The sequence below is a fragment of the Rhea pennata genome, chromosome 22, assembly GCF_028389875.1.
Source record: "Rhea pennata isolate bPtePen1 chromosome 22, bPtePen1.pri, whole genome shotgun sequence".
Taxonomy (NCBI): domain Eukaryota; kingdom Metazoa; phylum Chordata; class Aves; order Rheiformes; family Rheidae; genus Rhea; species Rhea pennata.
Window position 1 is genome coordinate 2,441,953 of NC_084684.1, and position 27,821 is coordinate 2,469,773.

Sequence of the window (27,821 nt, forward strand, 5' to 3'; positions counted from 1 at the left end):
GTAGAAGCAGCAACATGGACAGTAGAAACTCCCGTATCATGTTGACAGTGGGCACTGTGTGTTCCATTCTGCTGCACTTACTGGAGATCTGGAGCTCTCTGCTGCTCTACACATTTATGATTTGGTTTCTTCACTGGCTGTCTTAAGGCTGCCACCATTTTTGGCAGTACAAAGATCCCATACATATATATATGTATATATTTACCTCTAATATTTCAATTCTTTGTGTGGCTTCATGATTATTTTCCAACAATCTCCTGATACAAGCTGATAATCCTGCAAAAGAAATGCAGTATTACTATAGAAGGTTCTTATACAAGCCATTTCTACCTGCCTGAGGTATCCTCATTTCTGGCCGGTTACCTTTTGAAGTTGCAGGACAGGAAAAGGCCTAAGCACATTGCTTGTTGTCTTTCTTTAAAGAATTGTTTCAGCCACAGCTTGGAAAGGGTCCTAAGGGCCAGCTGAGGGCCTCCATAAAATTACCAGCACCCAAGCTACATAGTACGTTTTCATCTGTGGGAGATTACTCAGAATATTCAAATTAACTGTTGACAGAATTGTCAATATTGCTAAGACTTCTCTTGAGGTGAGGCTGACTTTACAAACAACCCAGACTACTGCTCTCACCAGGAGATTTTATTTTAGTATAATGGTACTGTCAAACACTGTTACCCGTATTGCTGTCTCCCTTTTTCCTCTAACCCTGACAATTCTTCAAGAGCAGAGGAAGGATCATTACTCCAGTACATAAAAGTTATTCTTGAGATGTTTCTGGTGCTATCATGACCATGCTGCTAACCACAGTAGTATTTGAATGGTCTCCTCCTGCCACTTCCCCACAGACTGCAAGCCGTCTAGCCACGCTGCTCCTCCCCTCTACTGTGTAACTCCATACACTTTAAAACTGCGGTACACTTTTGACATGTGAGATATGATTCCTCCTCCCACCTTATTGTCAGTGCAATTATTCATCTGCAGTTATTCTCCATAATACAAGTAGTGCATTATATGATGCTTTGACACAGACTTACACTTTCAAAGCTACTTCATTTTCCACACACTCTTCACATTAACTCATTTTCTGCAAATTCTACAGAGCAATTGCTCTGCTCCACAACAGAGGTTGCAAAGGAAAGGAAGACAAAGCACTTCATTACCTTGAGATAATAAGTTAAGATCTCAGACTGCAACAATCAGCAAAGCTAAAATCACTGCCAAGAACTGCCAAGGAAAAAGCCACTTTGAATGAATAACCAGGACGTGAATGGATAAAGTCCATAATATACACAAGGTATTTGAAAGACAAATACCAAAACATACGCTGGATAGTACTGGCTACACAGGGTGACTGGTGTCAGAGAGGCAGTGAGGAAGAATGGCCACTGCCAGAGCAGAATGACATGAAAGGAAAGACCTGCCCCCAGGTCATGCTCTATTACTGTTACAGGCTGAAAAAAACAGCAAAGATATTAGCTACCTGACCATTCTCGCAACTTCCTAAACCTAAGATGCAGAGATGGATCCAGCCTGAAAACCAGGAACCCATTTACATCTCCTTGGAGTGTGTAACCTCACTAACCATGCCCAGACACGAATATGAGAACGAGTGCTCGCTGGTCTGTTTAGGCAATTCCATTGCCTTATCTGCTGCGCTTTATCTGAGGAAGGATGGGGCTGAAATGTGTGAGAGTCTTGTTTCCTGCTGTTACACCACGTCCTCCTCTCACTCGCTCTTCTCAGTTGCCAAAACTGCCTTAGATGGTAGCAAATGTGGGGGCCTGAAATGCCCATGTGATAGCTCCCACTGCACTTTCACCTCTTCCACTTGCTACTCAGGAAAACCCATTTGTAGCAGGTCAGCTAAAGATGAGCAAACACCCGGTGAGACGAGAACCTTTGTCAGAGGAAGGCAGGTCCAGCCCCGCACTCTCTAGGAGCTGCTCCACTCCTTCCATCCAGGCCAGGAGCAGGCGCACGGTTTCAACCACAGCTGTGTGGATTTCCAAGACAAAAGGGTCCACGCACAGTGCCTCAAAGTTACAGAGCTCCCGTCTCAGACTAGCGCTGCAACAAGAGGTCCTCAGGAAAGCCTGAAAAAATCCAGCCGATGAACAAACCAGCTTCCACAATTAGGGGGCTTTTCTGACTTGACAAATAACTCTAAACACCCATAAAAGCACCTAGATTTATCTATTCATGGCACACCTCAGAGCAATGCTTTCTTAGAATATAATGCAGCTACAGTCGTCCATCAGAAAGTGGTTTATATACTACAATGTTCATTCACAGCTGAAGTCTAGCCCTGGGTACAACCATGTGAAAGCTTTGGGAAGACACTTGCATTGAGAAGGTTGATAACTGCTGGAGGAAAGGCCCCTGGCAGGCCCTGCTGGGGATGAGTCAGTACCAGACTGGCTACCAAGCGGCAGACACTTTTTTTCAAACCTTCACTTTTGGGGGACTAAACTTATTGTCATTTATCTGGAGAGCAGAACATTTGCTAGTGCTGGTACACAAGCATATCTTTTCTCTGATCTATCTGTAGGACAGTAACATGCACTGTACCAATGTTATCTCCTCACTGTCAGGTTATAAACAGTATATAAACAACTGACCTGGAGCTCACATAATGACTTCTTGAACATCTCGACATTTTCAGACAATTCCTTTTCCTTAGAGAGCCTAGAACTTATTTCCTCCTGGAAAAGCTTCTCTTTTTCAAGACTTTGTTGGTTTTCTTCAGAGATCTGCCTGATCTTCTCAATTAACTGGCAAAAGTATGGAGAGGAAGTGGACAATAAAGCACTATATTAACCCACATTTTCAGGCAAGGGAAAATCCATTTGCTACACAAGAAAAGGCTGGTTACTTCTAGATTTGTTTTTTTGAGAAACACACACTCAGCTAAAACTGGTGTGTAGCATATATAGTAGTTCTATGCTTTTCTAATGACTTAGGATATTGTTTTTCTGGGTTAGGCATTAAACTTATCCCATGCACCCTACCACCTTGAGGTAGTTCTTCATTATATGCTTCTCATTACATTTCTACATTTTCTCCTCAGGCCCCTTTTCATGTACCTATACTGTAATTGCCAAAGACCTAAAGAAAATTTTTCCATTACTGCCCTCTCAGCTATTCTCTTGAGTGGTTTTAGTCACACACATACACTGAAGCACATGTCCGCACTTCGCTTTAGCACTGTCTAAGCACAACCCTTGGCAGGATCATGGTCCAGTTCACCTTGTACAGTTGTCTAGCTGTACTCTGTAAGGCTGCAAAACGGGCTGGGTCTGTAATCACCTATGGAGAACAAGCCTGAAAAAAACAGGCCCTTCCTCAAGGTCTTGGGCAAACCACTGAGTGAGAGAAATCTAGGGCAACGATTAAAACTACTGGAAAACGTTAGCTATGTCAGACTTGCAGGTGTTTCCCTGTTAAAGCCCAGTGACTCCATCCAAATTTCAGAGGAGAAAAAAAATTAAATTTCCTTCACATTATGGTGAGCTGTCAGGTTCCTGGGATACCTGTGGGATGTCTCAGGATATGAAAGAGTCTAGATGAAGGAGGTATTACCACACAGCGCAGGCCCTGTGGCAGCTCTGCAGCAGCTGACTCCAGCCAAGCTGGGCTTTGGCAGCACTGAGCTGCTCTGGGTTACAGCATCTGCGCTCACCTGCTGATCTGTTACGGACTTCTCCGCAGCTCCTGTTGCTTGTGGAAAACAGACTTGCACCACTTGCTGTTTGAAAGACTCCACCTACAGCAGAGGTTAACACAGGGAAATAAAATCACTGAGAATCAATAAAAACTTTGCTTGTTAAGTCCACACAACCCTACAAAAATCAATTACAAGGGCACTTCAGTGTTGGTGTTACGCTGTTTCATTACCTTATGCTGGTTGGCAGGATCTGAGAGGAGGACAGAAGTAACGAATTAAATTGGGAGACTTTCATGCCCATCATCTCTGACATTGAGGCAGAATGCATACTCTCACCATTGCCTCAGGACATCGCTTGAGTTCACACTCAGTTTTCTGTCACAACAGTTCACAAAACCCCCCTCCTTTTAATACAATGGCTTACATCCCACTGACAGCAAGGCATTGCCATTAATAAAATCAGTTATGTTGGCTCCAGCATGCAAGGTGTAATCACCACTAAGGCTTACATGGCAGGCTCTCAAATTGGCCAGCAAGGTAAATGTGATTCCCAAATGTCTTCTGCTGTCATTCTAATGCTGGGAAAGAATACACTGACATAGGGCAGGTACAGACGACAAACCTAGGCCACACTGCTAGGTACAAAATACCCACACGCAATTCCCTGCAGGCATTTCCCACTTGAACAGAACTACCAAAATAAAAACTGAAAAATGTAATGATTATGGGGAAAGGCCACAGGCAAGCAAAAGGAATCCCAGAGAGGAGCCTCTAGAAAGCTGATATCTAATTCTGCCCTTATTACAGTCAGTTGCAGTCTGGTATATCATCTCACTATAACTGGTGTTGGTCCAACAGTACCAGAGATGGAGAAAAGGTCAAGTGATTCAGGTGACTCTAGGGAGATTCATGTTTCCGCCTGACACCAGAACTACACTGGTTCGATTTCCTTGCCTCTGAGACCCCTAATGGGATACAGCTAATGCATCTGCTTACTCTTCACAATAGATCGAAGCATATGTTAGTGTGCAGCTTTCTGTTCACTGCTCTTGCTTTCACCTCTCTCTGCTTTAGCAAGTGCCCACTCTCCACAGAAGCCGTGGTGGGAGGTGCTAGCTCAACACACAGTGAGCCACCTGCCACCAACCCTTCGCTGTAAGCTGGAGGGAGGGTTGCTGTGGTAGGAGATGATGGGGAATCCTGCCCTTAGACTCCAATCCCATCTGAGGGAGGAGGAAGTTGAGGCAGGGAGCTGGAGGTGGCAGAAAGAGAGAAAGACATCACCAGTGTGGAAGGATAGCCTTGCTTCTGGGGTGGGGAAATAGCTCACCTTGACAGGCAGCACTTCAGGGGAAGCGTGAGACACGGCTAAAGAGCTGGACCCAGGCTACATAACCCAAAGAGCCTGATATTTGTTTATTGTGGGGCTCAGCCAGGGCCCAGGCTAGAGGGAGTGCCTGCAGAACAAGTGAAAATTGGCCAAAGCTCATTGGCCAAACAGTGAGACCTTTTGGACAAGAAGAACTATGGCACCCTGGACTTCTAGTGTCCAGTTATGAGGAGCAAAGGTGTCAAACTACAGTATGTGTTGGCATAAGCTCCTTCTTCAAGGCCTTCCTCTTGCCTGGGCAGTAATCGAGACTGCAAAGGAGAAACAGATTGCTGCACAGTTGCTGAATTCCACACTCAGATGGAGATTTTCAATGGTTGACTCCTATTTCCTCCCGTGAAACAGTCAGGGGCAGGGTGGGGACATTTGAGGATGCCACCTACCGTGTCTTTTCAGTAAGAGATGCTAAGCGCTTCCACTGAGGTTAGCTCAGTACAGTTTGGTTTCACAGAAGGTGCTAGTTCCTCCTTGGCCTCTGACAAACAGCTATCTCTGTACTAACCTACATGATATCATGCAGACCCGCAAGGCAGGAAGTTATCATCTGTAAAAATTGTGGGAGTTTCTGTTCAACACTGTTAACTCTTCATCTATCACTGAACACTTGAGGTTGCCCTGCAGCTTCACAACTCACAAAAGCTATGCTCAATTACCAAACATTTAATCAAACCATTCAAAGCATTTTCTGTCTTTCATCAACTGAATTTTTACTACCAAACCCTGCCAGCAAAGCTGTGTGTTACAGGTTAACACAGGGGAACAACCTTCTTGTGTGAAGCACAGCTTTGTTATGGTGATCTGACAGGACTGTTGGACATAAAGACAAAGAAATCTCGATTTCCTCCTGTGCTGAGTGCCAAAACTTTGTTGTAGTAAACTAGAGGCAAGCACATTTAAAAGCGGTAGAGGCAGCACAACTCTGTAAGAAAAGGTTTTCAGTCAGCAATGGGAATGCTCCAAGGTTGTGTTGCTGCAACAGAGCTTGTCTTTAAATACACCAGGTTATTTTGCAAAGGGCTGCCTCTGCGCTGAATACTATTACATAGACACAGTGGGTTCCAGACTGTGTGACTATGATTACAGAGATAATACTGCATTTCTGTATCATATTAAACTCTCCGCATCTTGTACGATGACTAAACAAATCCTGTTGTAAAAGCCAATACTACGGCACATGACCACAAACTACGACCAGTGCCACAGAGCTTTGTGCTCAGGAGTCAGTATTTCCTTTCAGGAACTCAAGCTCTGAATGCCTTTCCCAGGTATGTTTTTCCCCTGAGAGAAATCGGACTCTCGTATAGCCCGAACTGTAGGATAATCGCATTTCTTTCTCCTCCCTACCTGATCTTTGGTCCGATCCAAATCGGATTTCAGCAGGCGTTCCCTGCGCCCCATCTCCTGTAATTGCTGAGATTTCCTTTCACATGCTTTTTTCAGTTCCTCTTCAGCCTGAAACAATGACAGCATTTGAATATCAAAGCAATACCAGAAAATAAAGCCACAAGCAGTTCTATCCTGATATCCACTGTTCATATCAGACAATTCAAAATATAACTTTGAAGTACCAAGAGACACACATTAGTCCTTTGGCAGGGGGTGCAGTTGAAGCTTTGGACATCTAGCATCAGTTTCCAGCTTGATTTAGGCCCTCGGGACGTCATCCATCCTATACCTTCAAATACACTGTTTGCGTATTTAAGTCTCTGCTACAGGAGTGACCTTTTTCCCTTTAGGTATGTAGCAGACTTAGCACAGTGCTGTCATCTGCCTTAGGGTCTGGATTCCCAAGGGATTTCTGCTCTGCAGATCTCACAGGTGCTTCCTCTGAGTTGCACCGTACCTTGGTGTCTGCAGTTCGCGCCAAACCTTTACATCTGAGGGACCTGCAGAGCCGAATCCTCCCCACCCAAGGGTGTGTGCACCAGGGCAGGGCTGCCCTCTGCTGAATATAATCAGATCTGCTGAAGAGTCAGCTTGACCGCACCAATTCACATATCATAGGGCAGCCCCTTAATGCTGAGGCTCCCTTATCCCAGGCGCTCTGAGCCTCTTGCGCTGGCACGTACGGGCAGCCTAACTGCTGCTGCAGGCACTTGGTTAAATACAGCCGTGGCCACAGCCTGCTGCAGAGCTGTCATCAGCATGCTGTGAACTACATGAAATCGGTACACCATGCTAAATGCAAACATTATTTCCTGTTCAGAGGAATATCTTCTGTTACACGGCCTATAGTGCTACTACAGAAGAGAAAATCTTGTCTGGTAACCAAGTTTAGCACACAGTAAAATGGACTTGCCAGGGGCTAAGGTTAAATGCAGGAACAAAAAGTAGAAAAGTATGAAGGACCTAGTATAACTTGACACATGTTCACACAGGAAATACACCTGCATGGCTAAAGTGCTCTAAGACTCTTTTATCGCCACTTTTATTTTAGGACACTAGGAAAAAATACACACAAAAAATAAAGGAATTAGAAACACTGGTTGTGAACAGAAGCTGCAGGTATCAAACTAGCATCTGCCTCAGCTCTGTTGGCCTGTGGAGGCCAAAAGCAGGAGCAACAGCATAGCCCAGACTGGGGGAGCAACAAAGAGTTTCCTTGGAGGAACTCCAGCCTTGTAAAATGACTGGGAAAAATCCTAACCATCACAGCTTCCCCCCAAAGCAGTGAGGGAAAAAAATGGCTGCCCAGAAATGAATGCAGGATTAGACAGGCCAAACCCAGCCTAGAAGCTGCCTGATGGTCCACCTCACTACGATGACACCAAACAACCCATTCTTTTGCTCCCGTTCAGAAGTTTGTAGCTACGCGCTTCACTTCCCAAGAACCCTCCACTGTCCATTCCAGAGCAGAGAGCAACTATTGCAGCATGGATATTTACCTTTGCTTTTTTGGAAAGTCTGTTTCTGATGGTTTCTTGTTCAGTGCAATACTTCTGTATTTCTCCTTGTAGTCTCTTCAGATGAAGTTCAAGCTCTCCAATGCGCTGCAAGAGTCCCACCAAAGTAGACGGTTTCATTAAAGGAGATCCATATTTCCACTATTGCTTTTCTTGAAGATTTTAACCAGTAAGCAATGCATTTTCCCCATCTGTCACTACACTACACTTGGAAGCTGAAAGGAAATGACTAGTATGATACTTATGAAAAAGATAGGAAGCTGCATTACAGCACTAAGTAGGCCAGCTTCCTGTTTAATTTACCTTGATGTTTTGTTCTGGTCTATATTTACTGCTGTTATAATGACTTTCAAGTGGAATTTAAATCTCACTTCAAACAGAATTCTACTGCATTGTAATGTGAAGTTACAATATTTCCAGGAGTTTACATTCCTGCAGTTCATTATACAAGGTAGGTCCCTTCTATTATAGGAGCCTAGGATTCCAAACAACTTTCTTAAAATGTCTCGTTAATTATTCTCTTGATGATGCATTCTTGCAATTGCTGTTTTCTTCTGTGCTAAATCACCCCAAACAACCAGAAACTCACATTTTGGTAAGCAATTACTTCTCTGTCTCCGAGTTCATGCTTCATCTCCTCTTTAATTCTAGAGCACTAGAATGAACAGCAACCAAGGGGGAAAAAAATCATCAAGCCAGCCAGATACTGCCATTTCTACAGTAAATGTCAACACATACTTCAGTACTGTAGCACAGCTAAACACATGGACACCTAATGGGTGGTGCGGTGCCCTTAACAGGCAATCAAGGCATCGAAAGTACAAAAGCATCAGCACCTCAAACAGCCCTGTGAAATCATAGCCTGGATGAGAGAAGAAAAATCACTTGCAGTGAATATGCTACACAGATAAATTCCTCAGGCCTGAGCACAAATATAATGGGAAGAGGGCAAAAGGAGATGACTGTTTTTGTCGAAATATCCATGGCGTTCTGAGCATTACATTAGCAGGTATTTTCAAGCTAATGTCACGCTTTTCAGCTCTGCATTTTCAAGTAGCAGGGTTGCAGGGAATGAGTCCTATTCCGATTGCCATGAGGGAACAGGTACCTCCCAGAACGCCTGCAGGCAGACTAGCTCCTTCCTCGCTCCAAGCCCTTCCTGCAACCGTGGAGTAGTTTCCATTTGGCCTCCCTGTGGAATCCCCCCAAGGAAACCCTGGGACATGCTCATGGCCTCTACGTGAGTGATGAGCACAGCGACGCGCCGCCAGCCGCAAAGCAGCCTGCTTTTCCCCTCCCACACACAGCGAATCTAGTGCTCTAACCTACAGCATTTACGCAGGTTACAAAGGGCTGATCCTAAGAGAAGCTGGCATTTTCTATAAACTCGTAAGACCCCTCAGCTCTCATTGACTTCCCCAAGTAGGACAGGTTTTCCTGCAGCCATCCAGGGAGCTGCTCAGTGTGGATGATCAGCTGGAAAAAGGCCAGCAGGTACATTTCTGTGACCCCTCCCGGAGCCCAGCAGCCCAGGAGATCTCCTTTGGTGCCTTCCATTACTCAGGAATGGTTGTGAATAACTGAAATATCCTGGATCAGTGCCTAGTCAGCCAGCCAAAATGGAGTGCCCATTTTACACTTATTATGCAGATTATGCAGTTTTGTAAGATTTGTCAGTTGAGCAGGGGGTTGCAAATACACAGCGAAACAATCTGCTAGAAAGGCAGCTTTCTTTAAGAGAAAAGACAGGTTTGGCTGTCGGGATCATCAAAAAGACCAGGTTTCCATGGCTGATAATGGCTCCTTGGAAGGATCTTGGCACAGGTGCTCGGAACATACAAACAGCTACAGTGTTCACAGAAATTCAGGTCACAAAGTACCTGCACTCAGAACAAGGAGAGGGATTCATCTAGGAAAGCAGACACCTCTCTGTGGGCATTTTGCACCATCTGCACACAATCACTATCTCAGTAACACAGCTCAAGCTTCTTGTAACTTCAATTTGTATGCAGCCAGGACCCCAAAGGTACAACTGTCCCTGTCAAATAGCTGTTAAAACAGCTGCTACAGTCCTTTGCATAGAGCAGCATGATCCATTCGATCTTATTTGCCACACTCATCCATATGTGAGACAGTAAATTACAGAGCCCATCATAAGAGATATTAACCTTGGCAGAAACAACTGCTAGTTGATTGTTCTTTTCTCTGTTTTCCTTCTTAATTTTTTCAACCTCCTGACTGAGTTGCTGAATTCTCTGCTCCTTCACAGTAATTTCTCTTTGCAGGCTGGTCACTAGTCCTGTGAAAAACAATTCAGGTGAAAGGATACAAAAGCATTTCCCTACAAAACCCCTCTGGTCACTGACCAGTGATTTTCCGTGTTTTGCAGCAGTCTGACTTGGAAAGCAGATTCAGCTTTTGGCAAGTCACACTGGACATCATTCTGTGACAGTACTATTAACAAGCTCCTCTGGGCTTCAGAGCATATGCTCCCTGGAGAAGGAGCATTTCTCTTGCAGCTCAGTTTCTCTTAGGTTAGTACATTAGGTCTAAAGCTCTGATATTTCCTCCCTGCCAACCACTCTTATTATTGCATCCTTTTAGACAACAGAAACGAAGCAGGGTTTTGTTCATCTGAATGCATTATGAATGCCTATTTGGGAAAAAAAAAAAAAAGCATTTAACATTTTGCGTAAACATTATATTCCTCGGGGCTGATCAATACTGAGATAAGGGCAATGGGAAAAGGCTTGCAGCTTGGGCAGCCTCTGCAGCCATGCGCAGAGCAGCAGGAACTCAGAGCCTGACGATCAGCATGCGAGGATTCCCTGGTGCCACTGCAGGCAACCGAACAATGCCGCTCTGAGTCTAACCTACAATCAGGGTTTATTGGTTTGCTTCTGAACAAAATTCTCTGTCCCATCTCTCCCTGCCTTATGTCCTCATGTTTTCCCTCACTCCCATTGCAGTCACTATATCAGAGACTACCTGCAAGTCCCAAATATCCACAAGAAATAGAAAATGAGGTCAAATTTTTATGAGCCTTTACAAGTCGTTACTTGCCAGGACAGTTTACAAATACTTAGTCATTTTGAAGTGCCACTCCTAAACTAAACTGCTCTAAACTAAGTTACCCCAAATGCCAATGGAAAAATACCTGCAGTCAGAGCTTGATCCCTCTTTAACTTCTCGCTTTCTTTTTTCAGGCTTACAATTTCTAGGTCTCTTTCAGAGAGGGAATGGCTAAAAACTTCGCTTGAGTCTTTCTGGAGGTTGCTGATCTACAAAACACAGAAGAATGTACACCCCACCGGATGCAACTCCAATAAATTTCTGATCTAAGCACAAAGTAAACATTCTCTAAGCTTCAAAAAGAGTGAACTGTTTTCTCCTTTACATTAACTTTTCATACCCTCACTGAAAGTCCCAGTTCTTACAGGATCAAAAGCTGACAGTATTTTAGTAGAAACTCCTCTTTCTACAGGGATCAGATGTTCCTCCTGCTTCTGAAACTTGCTCAACTTAAACACTCAGACAGCAAAGTTCACCTGTGTTTCTCACTGATTCCATGTGGGCAGTGCTGATGGTATTTCTACGCATAACACAAAAGCTACCTGCCTGTTTCAGCCCTTCAAGGTCACAGTCTGACTGGGTTACTCTCTAGTGTCTTTGGCTAATTCTCAGAATTAATTGTTTCCGATAGGATCTTCTTAAAGTCCTTTTGTCTGCTTACATAGAAAACCTAATATAAAAGGCACAGTGAAGCAATGCATCATGCTGTCTGCAATCCTGAGAATATATAGCTCAGGCTGGCTGAAAATGCTAGCACAGTAACAGTCAGAAACGCCTGTAGATTTGTAGCCCTTAAAGTGCATCCATATTTATTTTACAGAAAAGCAGATCTGGAGGTGCTAATAACTCATGTTCGCATTCCCACTGCAACCATGGTTCCTATGTTCCCTGCTGGGTGTCAGGAGCAGGGAAGAATCTGTACAATCTACTTTTGCATATCATCGCCACAAAGACATCCAGGAGAAAGTGAAAATAAACTTCCCACTGCTAAAATCACTGGTTTTGGGAACCTTTTGCAAATCAATTATTGGAGAGCCTAAAAGAGTGAATGTCCTGGTGGAGGAGCCTTTTGTCAGAGGCGGGAAAGCTGTCTGGAAGCTGCAGAGAGCATATCATCTCAGCAGTGTAAGAGGAGAGATGCTGGCAATCCCCCCAGAACTGATCTCTTTTTTTGCCACATGGAACTTGCCTATCAAAAGTTCCTCTTTCTGACACACATTTAGAATGAGCAGAAAGCATTTCACAGCCTCCTTCAGATCTAGTCTGTATCACATATGTGCCAAAACTGGTCTCCTCATCACCATGTCAGGCAGGTTCGGCTTTGCCACCCCATTTCAACATGAGCACCAGATCTGAGGAAGCCTGACTGTCGAAGCGTGTGCATCTTGCATTGGACTGACAGCTTTGATTGACTCTTTTCCCACACTTGAGATATTTAGACGGACTCAGTCCATCAGTCTGTCTCTCAAACATATTTTCTGTTGTCCAATAAATCATGAGTGCATGCTGTAACATATCCCTTGACAAGACAATTATAAGATCTCTCTCCTCTACACAGCCATCTACTTTCACCTGAATACCAAAGAACGTAATTGCCCATGGGACTATAACTCCCCTTTCCAACTCAACTGTTGAGTCAGTTCCTCGGGGAACAGTGGTGAAGGGGAAAGAAGGGGTCATGCAGCCTTATCCAGCATGATCATGCATGCCTTTTTGCCACCACGATTTGGTTTAAACATATTTCCCTTCCTACTGCAGTATTACAGATTCTACCACATAAAAGGGAAATTTAATTACTAGCTTTTGTAAGGGAAACTCATAGAAAGAGCTATCAAATGTATGATTTACATCACCTTATACAAGTTAGAGAATTGAAAAAACAGGGTATTAAACTACACTCCCCAAACCAAGGTGTTAAACTAAAAATTAGTGTACATTAGAGAGATATTTGCAATGGATAATGCCTATTCAAGCACCCAGTACCTGTTCTTTTAAGGCTTTAATCTCTTCTGTTTTTGCTCTCATTTCTCGGTCAAAGGTAAGCAATTTCTGAGTCAGCTCTACGTTGTTTCTAGCAGCAGCCTGAGCCATGGTCTTCTCCATGGTTGCAATTTCATCCTGAAGATTTGTTATCACTGTATCTTTATGCTTCATTTCAGTTTCAAAACCAGAGAGGCGACTGATTTCCTTTTCTAGTCTCAGAAGCTTTTCATCCTGCATGCAGATTACATGTGAGGTCTTGCAGTCTCCAGCTACAGAGACACCAGTGTCTCCAATAATAACTAAAACTACTTATTTTCATAAAACATATGGACAATTTTAGACAAAGATGTTCTTCTATTATTATTATCATACTGCAGACACACTGTGACATTCATACTTTTCAGACACAACCTTTTACCTTCTCACCCTGAATTTCACAGCTGCTAAGTCATCTGATTGCTCAGTTTACCAGATAGTTCTCATTCATGGGAGTAGTCCTATTTGAAGTGAGTCACTGCACACTGATGTGACTCTTGGTCAGACACACTAAAATTTTGCATGGCATTTCTGCTTCCTTTACCTATCAGCCAGAGCATCATTCACAATACAATTCCCTGAGAACAGGATAGTTTCAGTTACCACATCTCTCACACATTCCTCAACATCACCTTTTCCTGAAGAAGGAAATCCATGTTATGAATCCCCACTGAAGGAACTCCTGTTGCACCACTCTGACCATTTCCTGATACATTTGTCAAGACTGAAGGAAAACAAACAAAATTGTACCAAAATTCAGTATGAGAACTAATTCTGATCAGGATTAATTCTTCTTTGATGCCTCTCTCTCACTTCTCTAAAAACAAGGCAACTGCTATTTTACAGCCTATGAGCTCAGCCCACAAATGGAAGAATAACCAAGCATTTTGTACTAAAAAGACACTCAGTAGTGCAAGGGATCTATACAACACAGAGGAGTAGTACATCTCTGGGAAACAAAAAAGCCTCTGAGGCAGACAGACACAGCAGATGAAGACTCCTCTGAACTGGCAACATTGCCCTACCCTGCATAAAGAAACTATAATTTAAAAATGTATAGCATGTGAAGAGTTACATTAAGTAGGATTAACACATGCAGATTCTTTTGGCTCTAGTCCACAAAATCATAAGAGTAAGTGCTAACTTGACGCATGTGCTTCACTCCCATTACCTTTGGGGAATTTCAAGTTATGCACATGCACAGGTACCGCTCTGTATGCTATGCTGCTGTGACTGCATTTTAATGCCTTTGGGTCTGGAACATTGTGTATTTTGGTGGTTTACTAGTGACTTCATATTTTTTATCACTGTTGGCCAAAAAAAAAAGGAAACAGAAAAAAAATGAAAAAGAAAGCAGGAAAATAACCACGCTGTGTATCATGCTATAGCATGCTATATCACAGAAAAATTCTTGTTCTACAAATGTACAATACCACTAGTACATTGTACAGTTTTACAAGTGTACAGTGTGCTACAATTTGCTGATGTGTTAATTCATATATCCAATCCAGTCTTGGTTAATAAATGGTTTTGTTTCTTCGGCGGTATTTGCACCCCCAAAGCCTTTCCTTTGCTCTGCCACTATTGCATATTTTACTTTCTAAAAAAGATATCAGATATGGCTCTACTTTTAAGCTTCCTTACAGAAAGGAGCCAGTAATTGCACATCAAAAGAAGAAAAACACCAGTTCAAACAGGAGACTGCAGTAGGCACATGAGTCATTGGCAAAGATAAAGTCAGTAATCACCGCACAAGGTCACACACAAGGAAAAAGGAAGAGGAAATGTCACCCAGACTAAGGCAACAACATTCCTCATCGCTTGTTAAAGCACATTTCTTAACTTACCCAGCTTACTTGACAAGGAATAAAACCCAACTGCTTGTCACTTGCCAGCACAAATCAAAAATGTTTCTGTTTAGATCACCATAACTCAATGCAAAAGCAGTCGGAGAGGACACAAGGCTACAGACTTCTGGGTAAGCACGGGTGAAAAAGGTCAATCTGCATAGGACCAGCAACTCCTTTAATGCGATATCAAGAATTCCTGCAAACATGAGGAAGCACCTTGCCTCACTGCAAAGGACCTACTAAAAGCATCTGGAGAGAAAGAAGAGGTCACGCTCCTAGTCCAGGCACTCATAGGGCGCTTCCTGAGCGGTGGATGGGGCACACGTCCGGCTGCTCCGGGGGCCCAGCTGCTGTGCATGCTGGCGCAGTGCTGAGACTGGAGCAAGGGGAGGTGGGGAGGAGTTGAAGGAGTATGAAGTTTGGGCTCTGTAACCAGCTGGAGTTGCCCAGGCCATGCCATGCGACGCTTCACTGGTGGATAGGACAGCTGTAGTGGAAAAAGGACATCACGTTAGCAAGAGTTTTAGAAGTTTTCCAGCCCATGTTGCATGCACAATACGTAGTACACACCGCAGCCTCATGTCTGAGCTGAAATATAACAACACTGAATTAACCTGATGTTCTTTCCGACTTCCAGTGTACTTTAAATCATGATGCACTAATGCTTAGATGGAATAGGAGGATATGGGAGAGCTGTTGCTTTTTTTTCTCTCCTCACTCTTTGTCCAGATGTGACTAGCCTAATTTTTTCTGTCACTTGCAAAACTTCTAAGCTTTCTTTTCATGCCTCTCCCGAATCACATACAAACAGTCCTGCAGTTTCAGGACTGTTCCAGTTCTCTGCTGACAAAACAAATAGCATTAAGAATGGAAGTCACTTGGTCCACTGACTTGCTTAAAGTTCAATATATTCTTAAGTGCTTACCAGAACCTACCAGGACCTTCAATTTAAACTGAGTCTTGTTAAGGATTCTGCCAAGTTTAGCAAACGTGCAAACAGTCAGCTTCTCTTCTTCACTCACCAGACTACCACAACTATTTTGGACCTCAAGGTAATTATGAAGACATCATTTCTCTCATAGTAGCACTGCTAATACGTATCAGTGTTACCACACTTTGGGACTCTTCTGGGAACCATGTAAAATACATTGGCGTGCATAATTCTCTTTGTGAATCTGTCATCTTGGTAGACTTTCATTTTGTGACAAAGCATGCAGAGCCATGCTACAAGAAAATGGAAAAGAGAGTTCCCGGTTGTAAACGTCTCAGAATACAGCTACACAGAATACAGCCGTCTCATGGGTCATGGGCAGCTGTATCCTAGACAGCAGAAGGCAGCTCATCTTCATTCCTTTCATTCAATATGCTGTGACAAAGCTGCTCTTTGCCCACCTGGCTGTGATCACATTTATCAGACCTTACACTGTGCTGGTCAGACGTGTAATTAGGACACTATATGCTGCTATGCTTATGAGCCTAGCTTTCAAATAATGCAGAAACAAGCCAACATTAGCATCTTATGCATTAGCCTATATGTTCCAAAATTAAAAAACCTGACCATTATCCTGCAATCTTACCAAAATGGCTCAAGACACTTCAGCATGTAATCCCTGCTACTCCGACACCTTGCTTGTCCCAGCCTGATCTAAGTCCCACCACTTTCCCCATCTCCAGAGGCAACCAGCCCTGCAACAGAAGGATAACTCTACTGTCAGCAAGCCAGCATGCTGCACAGTGCATCTGCAGAGACAGGGCGAGTCCCAGATTTTGAGAGGAAGAAAGCCTGAGCCTGCGTGCTGCACAGTCCATAAACTCTAGGGTTCCCATTAATACATCCCAGCCTCCCCCGAGAGCTGCAGATCTTTCTTGGCAGTCGTTCCCATTCCAGGCAAGGTTAGTTATTGCTCCCCGGACTTCTGCTACTCCACCCACTATCATGCTTTAGTACCATTCCTCTTAAGCACGCTCTGCATGGTTGGAGCTTACTGATTTTCTGAGAAAGGGAGAAAACCACAGTAAGACACTGGCTGTGACTGACCTGCTGCTACCAGGACATCACAGCCCTTTGTTTCTAATGCTACCCTGACCATTCTTGCACAGCTGTTTTTCACCATGGCATTAAGCAGGCCATTCCTGGGCATTTACCTGTGCTCTAAGACACTGCAGCAATATCACTCCTTTACATTTTCTCAGGAGCAAGGAGTTTACAGAGCAAGTCAGGCCATACGTGCAGAGCATTCATTAGCCTTCTCCAGCCTGCAGTAAATACCTGCTGGCGAGGACCCTCCTCCACACACACGTTCTGAGGCTATTGAAATGGGAACTGAGACTCCCTACAGTAAATCTAAGAAAAGACCATCAGCAATAACCAGCACACCCACGTTTGAAATTTAGAGGCATAACCTTAAGCTTTCTCTGAAAACATTGGTCTTTATTAGATCCAGAAGACAAACTTGAGGCTCATGCATCAGGCTGCTGCTTCTATCAAGTGCTTGCTCATTAACCTGTGTGGGTGCCTGTAATATTCAGGGCTTGACAAGAGAAGGGGGGAGGTTTCCAGTCTGCTTTAGAGGTTGTTATACTCTGAAAGCTTCCGATTTATTTTTTCTTTATGGAGTACTGTGCTAACTTAGTTGGATGTTACTCTTCCTTAAAATACTACTATAATGAGAGATAGCTCCCTATATTAAACATCGTAAACCCTTCATGATCTGAAATGTAGGAGTGATTTACTCTCTGCAGTCAGCAGTGTCAGGCTTCAAAGCTATTATATCAAAGGAGGATCATAAAGCCCAAAGCAATAAAAAGGAACCAATTGTGCTTTTCCTGTGTCACTGTACATAACTGCTTTTTTTGTGGCTACAGTACATATATACTTTCTGAAATTAAAACATTCAGTATTCTAGTGGGAAAAAACTTTATCTAAATAGCATTGGCAGTCTAACTACACTGGCTTGTAAAATGCAGAAATGTGTATTTTTTTCTCTTGGCCTAACCATTCTGGAGACATTTGGATTCACAATGTCAGCTTACTAAGCCAGGCTACTTCCTGAGACATCCAAAACCCTTATCTGGATGCACTGCCTTATTCAAGGGAAGTTTTGTTTGTACATAAATTGTGCAAAGAGCGAGCTCTGAGACTCCCATTACTAGGCACTCTATATTGACAGCTTTCCAGGACTTTTTATAGGTTCCTCAAGATCTATAGCGATAAAAACAGTAAAGGATTTCATCTATCCAATATAATAACCCAAAAGCTTGGTGATCTCAGCTGTTATCCCATGACAGTTATTTTTCCATAGACATGAGATTTCCATGATGTTTTATTAAATTCTTTCCATGTTTGCGATTGCTTTGGATCTATACTGTACTCAAAAGTCAGGCGGTGGTATTCTGGCCTTGCTGGGTAGAACAACACTGTATCCCTGTGATGGTACCACTGCCAAGTAAAGCACCAATAATAGCTTTATGTTTTTGTTTGATCTTAAACAAAACTTCTCTGTTGCTTTTACTAATTAGCCTTCTTAAGAAAAGTAACTGGGGGGGTTACTGTGAGGGCAACTGAGCACTGGAACAGGTTACCCAGAGGGGTTGTGGAGTCCCCTTCTTTGGAGACACTCAAAAGCCGCCCGGGCGCAATCTAGGTGACCCTGCTTGAGCAGCGCGGTGGGACTAGATGATCTCCAGAGGTCCCTGCCAACCTCAACCCTTCCGTGAGATTCGGTGTGAAATGGAAACGCAGGTAAAGGACATCTTCCAGTTTGGCTACCTTGTACTTGGAAGCACCGCAGAACCATGCATGCTTGTACAGTTTCCCACATCTCGCATTTCCTCACGCCCCGCATTTGGAAACCTGTTCCATGCTTTTTCCTTTAATCCACTGAAATGCCTCAGTTTCTTCAGCAGAGGGAGCTCAAGCTTTTTTTCTTTTTTAATTTAATTTATATATTTTTTTCTTTTCCCCTCCCCGCTTGCTTCTCCCAAGGCCGCAGGAAAGCTTGCTCCCTGGGGAAGCAGCCCCGAGAGACGGGGTCCTTCTCACCTGCGGGCCGCCGCCGCCGTCCACCACCACCAGCTCGAAGGCCGGGCCCTGGGGCCCGAAGCGCAGGACGTCCCCGGCGCGCACGCTCACCGCCGCGCTCTGCACGTGGCAGTCGTTAACGAAGGTGCCGCGGGCGGCGCTGAGGTCCTGAAGGACGAAGCCGGCTCCCGGGCCGGCGAATTCGAGCACCGCGTGGCGATCCTCCACACCTGCGGACTGGGGCAGGAGGCCGGCTGCGGCGCGGCGCCGGGAAGCCAGCCGGGCTTCGTCGCGACCGCCGGCTCCGCGGCAGCCCGCGGCCCCGCTAGCTCTGCGTGCGGATTGAACCGCTCGGGCTTTTCAGCCAGCCGAACGCGCCATCCCGCCTGCATCCAAAGCGCAGCCTTGCCCCTAACGGGAGAGCAGGCGGCCAGCACAGCAAGAACCCTTCTCTCCCTCCAGTTTTCGGCGGGTTTTACACCCAGCCTGCGCGTCTGCCCTGGGACAACCCGGCTTGCGGGCGCGGCGGTTACCTCCAGAACGACGTCTGCCTCTCTGCTTCTCCCGACGGTGGTTGTCCGTGGCTTGAGTGGAAAGCACTCCTCCGAACTTTTCAGGAAGGCTCTCATCGTCCCGCCGGCTCGCCCGAGCCTGGAAACGGCGGCGGTTCAGCGGCGGCGCGTGCCCCGCGCGCCCCGGCGGTGCCGGAGGTCGCCCGGCGCCGCGGCCGCCATTTCGCGGCGTCCGTCCCCCATCCGCCCGCCCTCGCCGCCCGGCGTCGCCGCGGCAACCGGGCGGCCATGGCGGCCGCTCCACACACACACACACACACACACACACACCCCCACGCACGCTCACCCTGGCCGCACGCCGCTTTTACCCTCAGAAGCTCATTTTGAGCAACCTACCCTATATTTATCCTCATTATTTTTTTTAAGTTAACACCCGCCACGCTCCCTCTGTGGCGCACGTAAGGGCTCCGCGCGTGCCCCGAGCTGCCCACAGACATCAACTGCCTTCCAGAGACGCAAGGATATACATCCAATCTTAAATTTATAGCAGGGGGAGCGAGGCAAACGCAGTCAGATTTCCCCGGCATAAGCACGGATAAATATTAGGTGAATTATCTCGAGCGTGGGCTGAGCGCGTCTCCCGCTACGCGCGCGCGCGGGGCACGTTTGCGCTCTAGCTGCAGCGGGCACGGGCCGTTTCGCTGTGCTGGTTTTTTTATACACAGCGTTTTTACAGCGCTTTTCACAGAGATGCCCGGGAAGCAGCCCGCTCCCCCCAGCGCCTTGCACCGCGCGGCAGAGCCGGGCCCGGGGCAGCGTGTCGCCCAGCGCCGGCTCCCTACGCGGCCAGCGAAACCGCTGAGATAGGACTTCACGTACGCCTGCTTATCCTAGAAAATTTTAAGATCCGGTATTTTGAACAGGGTCGTACCCTGAGGAAGGACTGGCCAGGAATTAAGGAACTAAGATACTTGTTTCCCTCTTAGAGGCACATGCACCCTGGAGAAAACTTCCAAGAAGCTCCAAGGCCCTAAACAAAAGCAACAAAAACAATGAGGCAAAAAAAAACCCCCTCATTCTGACCCACCTTTACTATTTTTTCCTTTATTTGATTAAGGAAGTCCTTTATTAAATGCTGTTGTTTCACCCCTCTGAGATCACGGTGCAAAGCGAAATTCCTCTCATTAAAATAATGGAAACAGTGAGGCAGAATAGAAAATAAATCAATAACTAAAGAAAGTACTATAAATGTTTGGACCGGCCTCTCTTCCCTGCCTTTGGTTTGGTACCTTTTACTGCCCGTAGCTCGAGCCAAGCTCTCGAACAGAGGCCCGCGGCTGCCGACGGCGCCCTACGGCCCGGCGCTTGCCAAGCCGCGTAGCAACGGATCTGCTGTTCGCACCAGCGCTTGGGATCGGTGTCCGAAGACAACTCCTGGCGGTGCCGCAGGAGCCAGCACGGCAGCAGGCTCAAAGCCCCGCACCTGACACATCCACACCAACACAAACCACCTCCGTACTGACGTGCCGGAGGCAGAGAGCAGACCGGCCACGTGTAGCAGGCATCTGCAACGGGTTCAGGAGAGACTCCGCTCCACGTCCGCACCTTGGCATTCACACCCCACAAGGGAAAACGTGGCCACGGGTGCTTTGCGGTCCTTACAGCTCTGCTAGAAGCCCAGGGAGCAGCACCCACCGTAAAGCACCCGACCAATTTTGCCCTGCTCCTGCTTAAAGCCGGCGAGAACGGCGAGCTACGCGCAAGCGCGCGCACACACACACAAACACAACGTACAAAATATTCATTTAGAAAAGGTCTGCTTGCGCAGCATATCCAACAGGAGTTTAAACCAGAACATCTCGAAGGCCTTTTGGCAGAGGTACACTAACATAGTCGCCAACCCACTGAATTTATCGGCTTGCCTCAAACGGACTGTCCCTTCGTATCGGGGCACAAGACACAAAAGAGAAAACAGAAAGAAAAGACAAAGATGTTTCCCTTTTCCACTCGTGAAATTCTTGCTAAATACCAGTTTTGTGGCTTAGAAAATTCCTGTTTGGGACAAGGGAGAGAAGAGACGAGAGGACGTATTAGGCAGTACTTAATTTAGAACAAACCAACATATATATTCAGTACTTCCAGCCTTCATTTACTTCAGAGTAGCAGAGTTATTTGCATTCAGTTTTTTCTCCCCCGCGGTATTTCATGAAAGACCGTCCCTGGGAAAGCTTGTCCCGTCCATGGGATACGGAGGTAAACAGCTATCATTTCCTTGCTATTTCAGCTTTCGGAAGTGCTAAATTCTTCTGTGCCGAGAGATCAAGCCTCTCTCGTGTTTGCATCAGGAAAATCCTAGGTTTTGTTTGTTTTGCCTAAGTCATTTGCCGGCTCTCTGGTGCTTTCTCCTGAATCTCTTCGTACTTGGGCGGAGGGGTGAGCGGCTCTATCGTTATAGGGCCCGCGCTGTTCCCGTCGGCGAGGTTTAGCCGGATGTCCTTTAGGTGCAGCTTCTCGGACTTGATTCTCCGGACTTTGAGCGGTTTCAGGCGCTTGCTCAAGCGTGAGCTCTGCCGGCTGGGCTGCCGCTCCACGCCGGGCTCTGTGCCGGTGGCGCCCGGCGCTGGCACGCTCTCGTCGATCCCTGTTAGAGATTCGTAGGAGGGCAACGACACGCTGATCCTGTTGCCCCTATCCGAGTCTCTGGGCTCAGAATAGCCCGAGTTCATAACTTCCTCGTAGCTGGGGACGTAGTACCGGGAAGACACCTCTTCGTCCTCTTCTTGGCTATAAAGGATAAGAGTGAAACTATCAGGAATAAAAGGAATAGAAGTATTTGCCCCCTCTATATCATATACCAGCTCATTTCAGTTGGGCAGAACGGATTGCAGCCAGCCTGCATTTCTCCAGCGCTGGGACATTGCATTTTACAATCTGCCAGAGCACAAGAGTCTTCGCTGTGGATCCCAGCACACACAAAAACTGCTCTGAAGTTATCTGTGCATGCTCCGTAGCCACACTACCACACTAGGGCTGCCTTCTGCTGCCTAGGGTCCCATTTCTTCCCAGTAACCCCTTCTCTCTCTGGACAGAAAACACACCACATGCAGCACTGCAGGGACAGGATATAATCCGCATCACGTACTGTGCAGATTTTCCATGCTGCCAAGACATTTGGGGGACTTTTGCTGTGATCTGTGCTCAAGTGGAAGCCATTTATTTAACTGTCCCTCTTACGACAGCAGTCTTTGCCCTGCTTAGTGGAGTTCCCCGAGCAAACAGTCTAATCCTGAAGACTTTCAGCAGGTCTAAATTCCGTTTTCTGCAGCTGCCGGCCTGCATACACTCCTGGAGCTGTAGTCAAAAGGTTGTTTGGCACCTCCGACTGCCCCAAGTGAGACAGCACATCCTACCTCTTCGGCCCCAACACCGCATGCCTTCCTCCTCCTTGCTCCTCTGCAGCAGCGATCCCTCTTCTGCGTTAACCATTAACAAGATCTCCTAGCACTCGTTCTCAACGTACTGTTTGTATACTAACAAAGCAAGGAGCTTAATGCTTCAGCAATGCTTGCTTGGCCACAGCTCTTTCTAGACCACAGTTTAAACACAAACAGTGCTTTCTTCTACCTACTGCACCATAAATGCAGCCACATGAACTCCTTCCTGATCTCTAAAACACTTAAGTTTGAACCCTAAACCAAGAGACGTGTTTGCTTTTATTTTAGCACGCACTACTGCTGGCCTTAATCTGTTTGCTCCTCATCAGTTTCAGGAGGAAAATAGCTCTTGGCCTTATTTTTACACTTGATCCCCTTTCCCCTGGAAAAGGCTCACCTGTCCTCCTGGTGCGAAGGCTCTGCTGATGGTTGGTGCTGGATCCTAGTAATATCTTCGCTTTGCCTCTTCTTGTCCCGGATATTCAAACAGATGGAAAGCAAAAGCAGCAGTACTCCAGCCCCGACCAAAACATAGGCCACGGAAAAGGTCTTGCTCTTCAAAATGCCTCCGCCGCCACGGTCAGGCTTGCTGCTGTTTCCTGCGTGAGCTGTGGGTTTATCGGCCTGGCCGAAGCCAGGAACAAGGTTCCACACTGCCATGATGATCCCGAGGACAAGCATCCCCAGCCCTATCGCCGTAAGGGCGTAGTGCGAGCCGTTCGCCCGCGACTGGGCCATGGTGCCCAGCACCGGCTGGCTGCACAGGCTGCGGCCGGGTTACAGCATTTCTCGAGGCGCTGGGCGTGCAATCCTTGTATCCTGCGCGCGATCCCTCCCAAAACAGATGGCGGCGTCTGGAATGAGAGCGAAAGCGCTGGTTAGCACATGACCGGATGCAAAAGCTACACAAGCTACAATTTCAGGGAGCAAGATAACATCATTTTATTCCACTAACTCTGAAAATGTAATTTCACTGTCTCTGCAGAGAGTGCATGAGGATGTTACATGGCAGCCAGCAGCAGGGTCCTCGCTGGCCGTCCTCATTAGGATGGAAAGCAGTACCCGTCCCAGACGGGGCCTGGTTCCCTCTATGCCACTTTTTTGGCAGGCAGCACAGGAAAGCCGTCAGTGCCAAAGACTGCGTCTTTTCTTCCTCCCACCTTTGCACAAAGCTTTCTTCCACCGAAAATGCAGCTGGACTCGCTGCATTTCACCCGCTTGCAATTCCTCTTTAATGAGCAGCCTCAGAAATTAAGCATCTCGCGCAGGATGGGAATTCGTGAGGTTCCCACCCAGCCCTTCTTGGAAGCTGCCCCAGCGCTACGGAAACTAAGGCAAAGGTTTTAAGTAAGATGGCCCTACATTTTTTCCCACTTACTGAAAAACAGTAGAAATGCAGGACCCTATAACAGACACATGAAAGCAGATTTTTACCCTTTGCTACCTTCTCAGCTGTAATACCCATCTACCTTCCTTAGAGCTGAGTTATTAACATTTGCTAAGCACTGAGATTAACTGTGGTTAAGAGGAGCAGACCATCAGCTACACGATGTGGTGCTAACTGACCTCTTACCAGCAGGTGCTACACCAAAAAAGCTTTACTGCGAACTAACCCAAAACTGCTAGGAAAAAAATCACAAGTATAACTTTGCCTTTTTCCTGTTAGAGACCGAGAAGGGCTGGCTGTGGAGCTGGCTGGCTGCCATTCAAAGCCGCTCTGTACAAAGAACAGAAAGCAAAACTGCGGCTCTTTGAGACAAACCAACCGCGGCAGCTTTTCCTGGCGGCTCCAGCCACAAAGACTGCTCCGAAAGCAAGGCCTCGGTGAAGCACGCAGCTCTCTTCTGGGGAGCGTTACCTTGCTTTTGTAGGATACACGCTAGTGGCAAGTCCCCTGGGTGCATCCAAACGAACAAATCAGGCTCGGTCCTGTTACAGCATTTCAAGTTCGGAGCAAGACAAACCCACTGTAGATACTCCACCTACACAGTATAAATTGAATTTCTGCATTTTCTCCATTGCAAGAACTAGACGTCCTCCGTTTCCTAAAATAAACACAAGACACTGCATCTTCTGGCAGCCAGTCTCCTTGATCTTAACTTCTGAAGATGGCATCTGAGTGCAATCCACTACTGGAAACTACGCACGCTGCAGCAAAGCTGCGGATTTCCACTCCACGCACTCCTGCAGCGGCATCATTCGCAGTGTCCCAGTCTTGCATGCCTGCCAAAAGCAGCATGCAGCTGCACAAACATACCAGTATATTTTCTTTTCCTCCCAGTCCTTGGCTATTCCATGCTTGTTTGTGTTAGAAGTCACCTCTTAGATATGATACTGCTGTGTGCTTTTTCCATACACACCCTTACTCTTTATCACGGCGATCCAGTTCAGTGGTACTTAGCTTCATATTTGCTTGCTAAGTTTAAGAAAAAGCCTAGTTCATTGGGTCAAGGGCCAAAATACGACAGCATTCCCAGAAAACAGACAGCAGGAAAAGGCTCACACACAAGCCAGCAGAGGAACAGAGCGAGCTGCAGCTCAGGGCACGCACGAGCGTGGACGGATGCCTCAGGCCTCTGCAGAAATTGCACAGGGCAACTTTTATCTGCAGCTCCTGAAGGCAGGAAAACACCTAGGGCTCTGCGTGCTGGCACAGGCGGGCCAGATTCGGAGACTCCGCTCGCACAGCAGTGCCGACAAGGGGCAACTCCACAACCGGCGTCGGAAACCACAAGCCAGAACTGCTGAACTGCTTTGGCTCACATCAGCCCCGAGCCCTCACCTTTTCCCAGCGAAACCTGCCGACACAGTCTCTGCCTCCTCCCTCTCCCGGGTCCCAAAGTTTGGCCTGGGCATGCAGGACAGACCTTCCACTTTTCTATGCACAGCAAAGGACTGCTCTGGGGAGCGCCTGAACTGCAAACTCACTGCAAACTCGCCGCACTCTGCGGGCTTCTAAAATCAAGCAAGGATGTTGCATCATACGACCTCCCGCTCCGTTCGCTCTCGGCAGCCCGAGCCCACGGGCTCCCAGCCGTGCCGGGCTTGCCCCAGCCTTTTATAAGTGCTGCCGAGGCCTCCAGACGCTATCGGATGCCGCTCACCCTGCCACCGCGGCGCTGGGCCCCCGCTCCCTCGCTCCCGGCGCTCACTCTTACCCTTCGGGGCTCCTCCAGCCGTAACGCTCCTTCCTCCTACCCGGCGGTCCCAGCCTGGTCCCCGGCCAGCAATAACTCCTGTTACAGACCTGTTCATTTGACTCCCTCCCACATTTCAGGCAAAATGGGAATTTGGGCATCTGCCCAGCAAAGCCTTTTACGGCAGCATTTCCTAGTGCGCCACGCAGATGCACGCCTTAATTGCAAGCGTGCTTTGCTAATTCACAGGCACCGAAAGGGGGGGGTCCCCTCCCCTGGGGAAACCTAGAAGGCCCCCGGTGCAGGACACCTTCTCCCACGCAGCGCATTTCCCACCCCGTTGCCAAGTGTGAAATCACAGTATCAAAAGCAGGGCAATTTCTGCGACGTCGCTCTGAGGCTGCTTATGGTCCCCTCTGCCAGAGACCCGCAACGGTCTGCAGCGCGCACCATGCCTGCTCGGCAGGATCCCTTTGGGGGCCGAAGTGACGGAGTTTAAATCTTTAGGGACAGACTTCGGGACCGTGGTGTCGAGTGGTCCGAGACGGAGTCGGAGTGCAGCAGCAGGACTGGTGGTCCTGGGACGGCCCTCCGCAAAGCGAGACGAGGAAGGCAGTAGGATCCTGTCTTACCCTACTGACAACACCCCCTCTCCTGCCCGAGCCAGGTACTGCTCACTCTCTTCCAAAAATGCACCGACAGATTGGAGCATTTCCTTAAGACAAGGACAAGCAAGTGAAGACTGTGTCAGCTCTAATAAATTCCAGCCTGGTCTGACCTTTATCATCACCCCTGCTTCTGATTTTGGGTCTTCTGAAACCTAGGTGCAATGTATTTTTTTGAAATATATATATATGTGTATATATGAATAAGCCCCTGTCTTCACACTCTCGGCAAAGTATTTCACAAACCTATTTGCTAGCTGAGATTTTACTTGCAAACGGCTGTTACGGCTTTGAGGAGGAGAAATTATGCCGTACATGTGGTAGGCACAGAAAGCATGCTAGCTGAGCAACATTCATCCACAGCGTCAGCACAGCGCAGAGCTCAGCGCAGGCTTAAGCACAGACTCAGCAGAGACACAAGCTCACACTCTCCTGGAAATGCTCAGCAAAAGTCAGCAACGAAACACAGATCACGGTTATTTATTTCATGAGAGTGGTGGACTTTTTCTTTTTTTTCTTTTTTTCTTTTTTCTTTTTTTTTTTTTTGGAAGGAAAGTTTTCAAAAGCAACAGTTTACTCAGCCTGTTAAACCTCCCCTCCGATTCCCAGCATCTCTGGCTTCACTTTGGCACCTCCAGCCTGCCAGAAGCCAGCAGGATTTAAGCTGCTAAATCATTTCAGTGCTCACAAGTTTTACGCAGATTCCTCACCGTGTTGCACTGCAGATAGGGCAAATCAAATCAAACCAGAAGACCTGACATGCAAGTCTACTTCTCAGTTGAATTCTCTCTTCTTTTGACTTACAAGAGAGCACTTCAATCGCTCGCTTAGCAGTAACCACAGTGCTGTGACAGCAGCTGGGAAAGACGGGATCTGTAACCCCGGGGCCAGCTGGGGGTCCCATCCCTTGGTGCCGCCTGGAAAGGCGGAGGCAGTTCCCAAGGAGAAGGGCAAACAGCCCGGAGAAAGGACCCAGCACGCAGCGCGAGGATTCGGGCAACCACTAAACGACCCCAGTCAGGCCACGGCCTCCCTAACCCAGCATTACGAAAACACGCGAGTAATCCGATCCGTACTCACGTCCTTCAGACCGCGTCGTGCTCCTCTGCCCAGCTCTGTCCCTTCCGGGCTCTCGGGGCACCGGGAGATGTCCC

At 46.9% G+C, this 27,821-nt stretch overlaps 2 protein-coding genes across 2 annotated transcripts in view; both read right to left on the reverse strand.

Annotated features, from left to right (window-relative positions):
- The window catches only part of FHAD1 (forkhead associated phosphopeptide binding domain 1), a 32,206-nt gene extending 12,658 nt beyond the window's left edge, over positions 1-19,548 (reverse strand). The window contains exons 1-14 of the mRNA XM_062593383.1: positions 19,453-19,548; positions 18,941-19,156; positions 15,115-15,385; positions 13,681-13,772; positions 13,013-13,243; positions 11,115-11,238; positions 10,126-10,256; positions 8,547-8,612; positions 7,940-8,044; positions 6,399-6,506; positions 3,680-3,763; positions 2,619-2,771; positions 1,898-2,093; positions 206-276 (exon numbers count right to left, since the gene is read on the reverse strand). Coding sequence (XP_062449367.1) covers positions 206-276; positions 1,898-2,093; positions 2,619-2,771; positions 3,680-3,763; positions 6,399-6,506; positions 7,940-8,044; positions 8,547-8,612; positions 10,126-10,256; positions 11,115-11,238; positions 13,013-13,243; positions 13,681-13,772; positions 15,115-15,385; positions 18,941-19,156; positions 19,453-19,548 — 1,944 coding nt within the window. The remainder of the gene's footprint in view (positions 1-205; positions 277-1,897; positions 2,094-2,618; positions 2,772-3,679; positions 3,764-6,398; positions 6,507-7,939; positions 8,045-8,546; positions 8,613-10,125; positions 10,257-11,114; positions 11,239-13,012; positions 13,244-13,680; positions 13,773-15,114; positions 15,386-18,940; positions 19,157-19,452) is intronic.
- Positions 19,549-21,158: 1,610 nt separating this feature from the next.
- On the reverse strand, positions 21,159-23,603 carry TMEM51 (transmembrane protein 51). The gene is made up of 2 exons (XM_062593523.1): positions 23,263-23,603; positions 21,159-22,215 (listed from the first exon to the last, which is right to left on the reverse strand). Exons 1-2 carry the CDS (start codon positions 23,601-23,603, stop codon positions 21,804-21,806), a joined length of 753 nt encoding a protein of 250 aa, XP_062449507.1. The 3' UTR covers positions 21,159-21,803.
- Positions 23,604-27,821: the final 4,218 nt, after the last annotated feature.

Coding starts and splice junctions, on each gene's coding strand:
- TMEM51 (XM_062593523.1), bottom strand. CDS start 23,603: ATGGCCCAGTCGCGGGCGAACGGCTCGCACTACGCCCTTACGGCGATA. Junction 22,216..23,262: donor CCTTCGCACCAGGAGGACAG/GTGAGCCTTTTC, acceptor TATCCTTTATAG/CCAAGAAGAGGACGAAGAGG.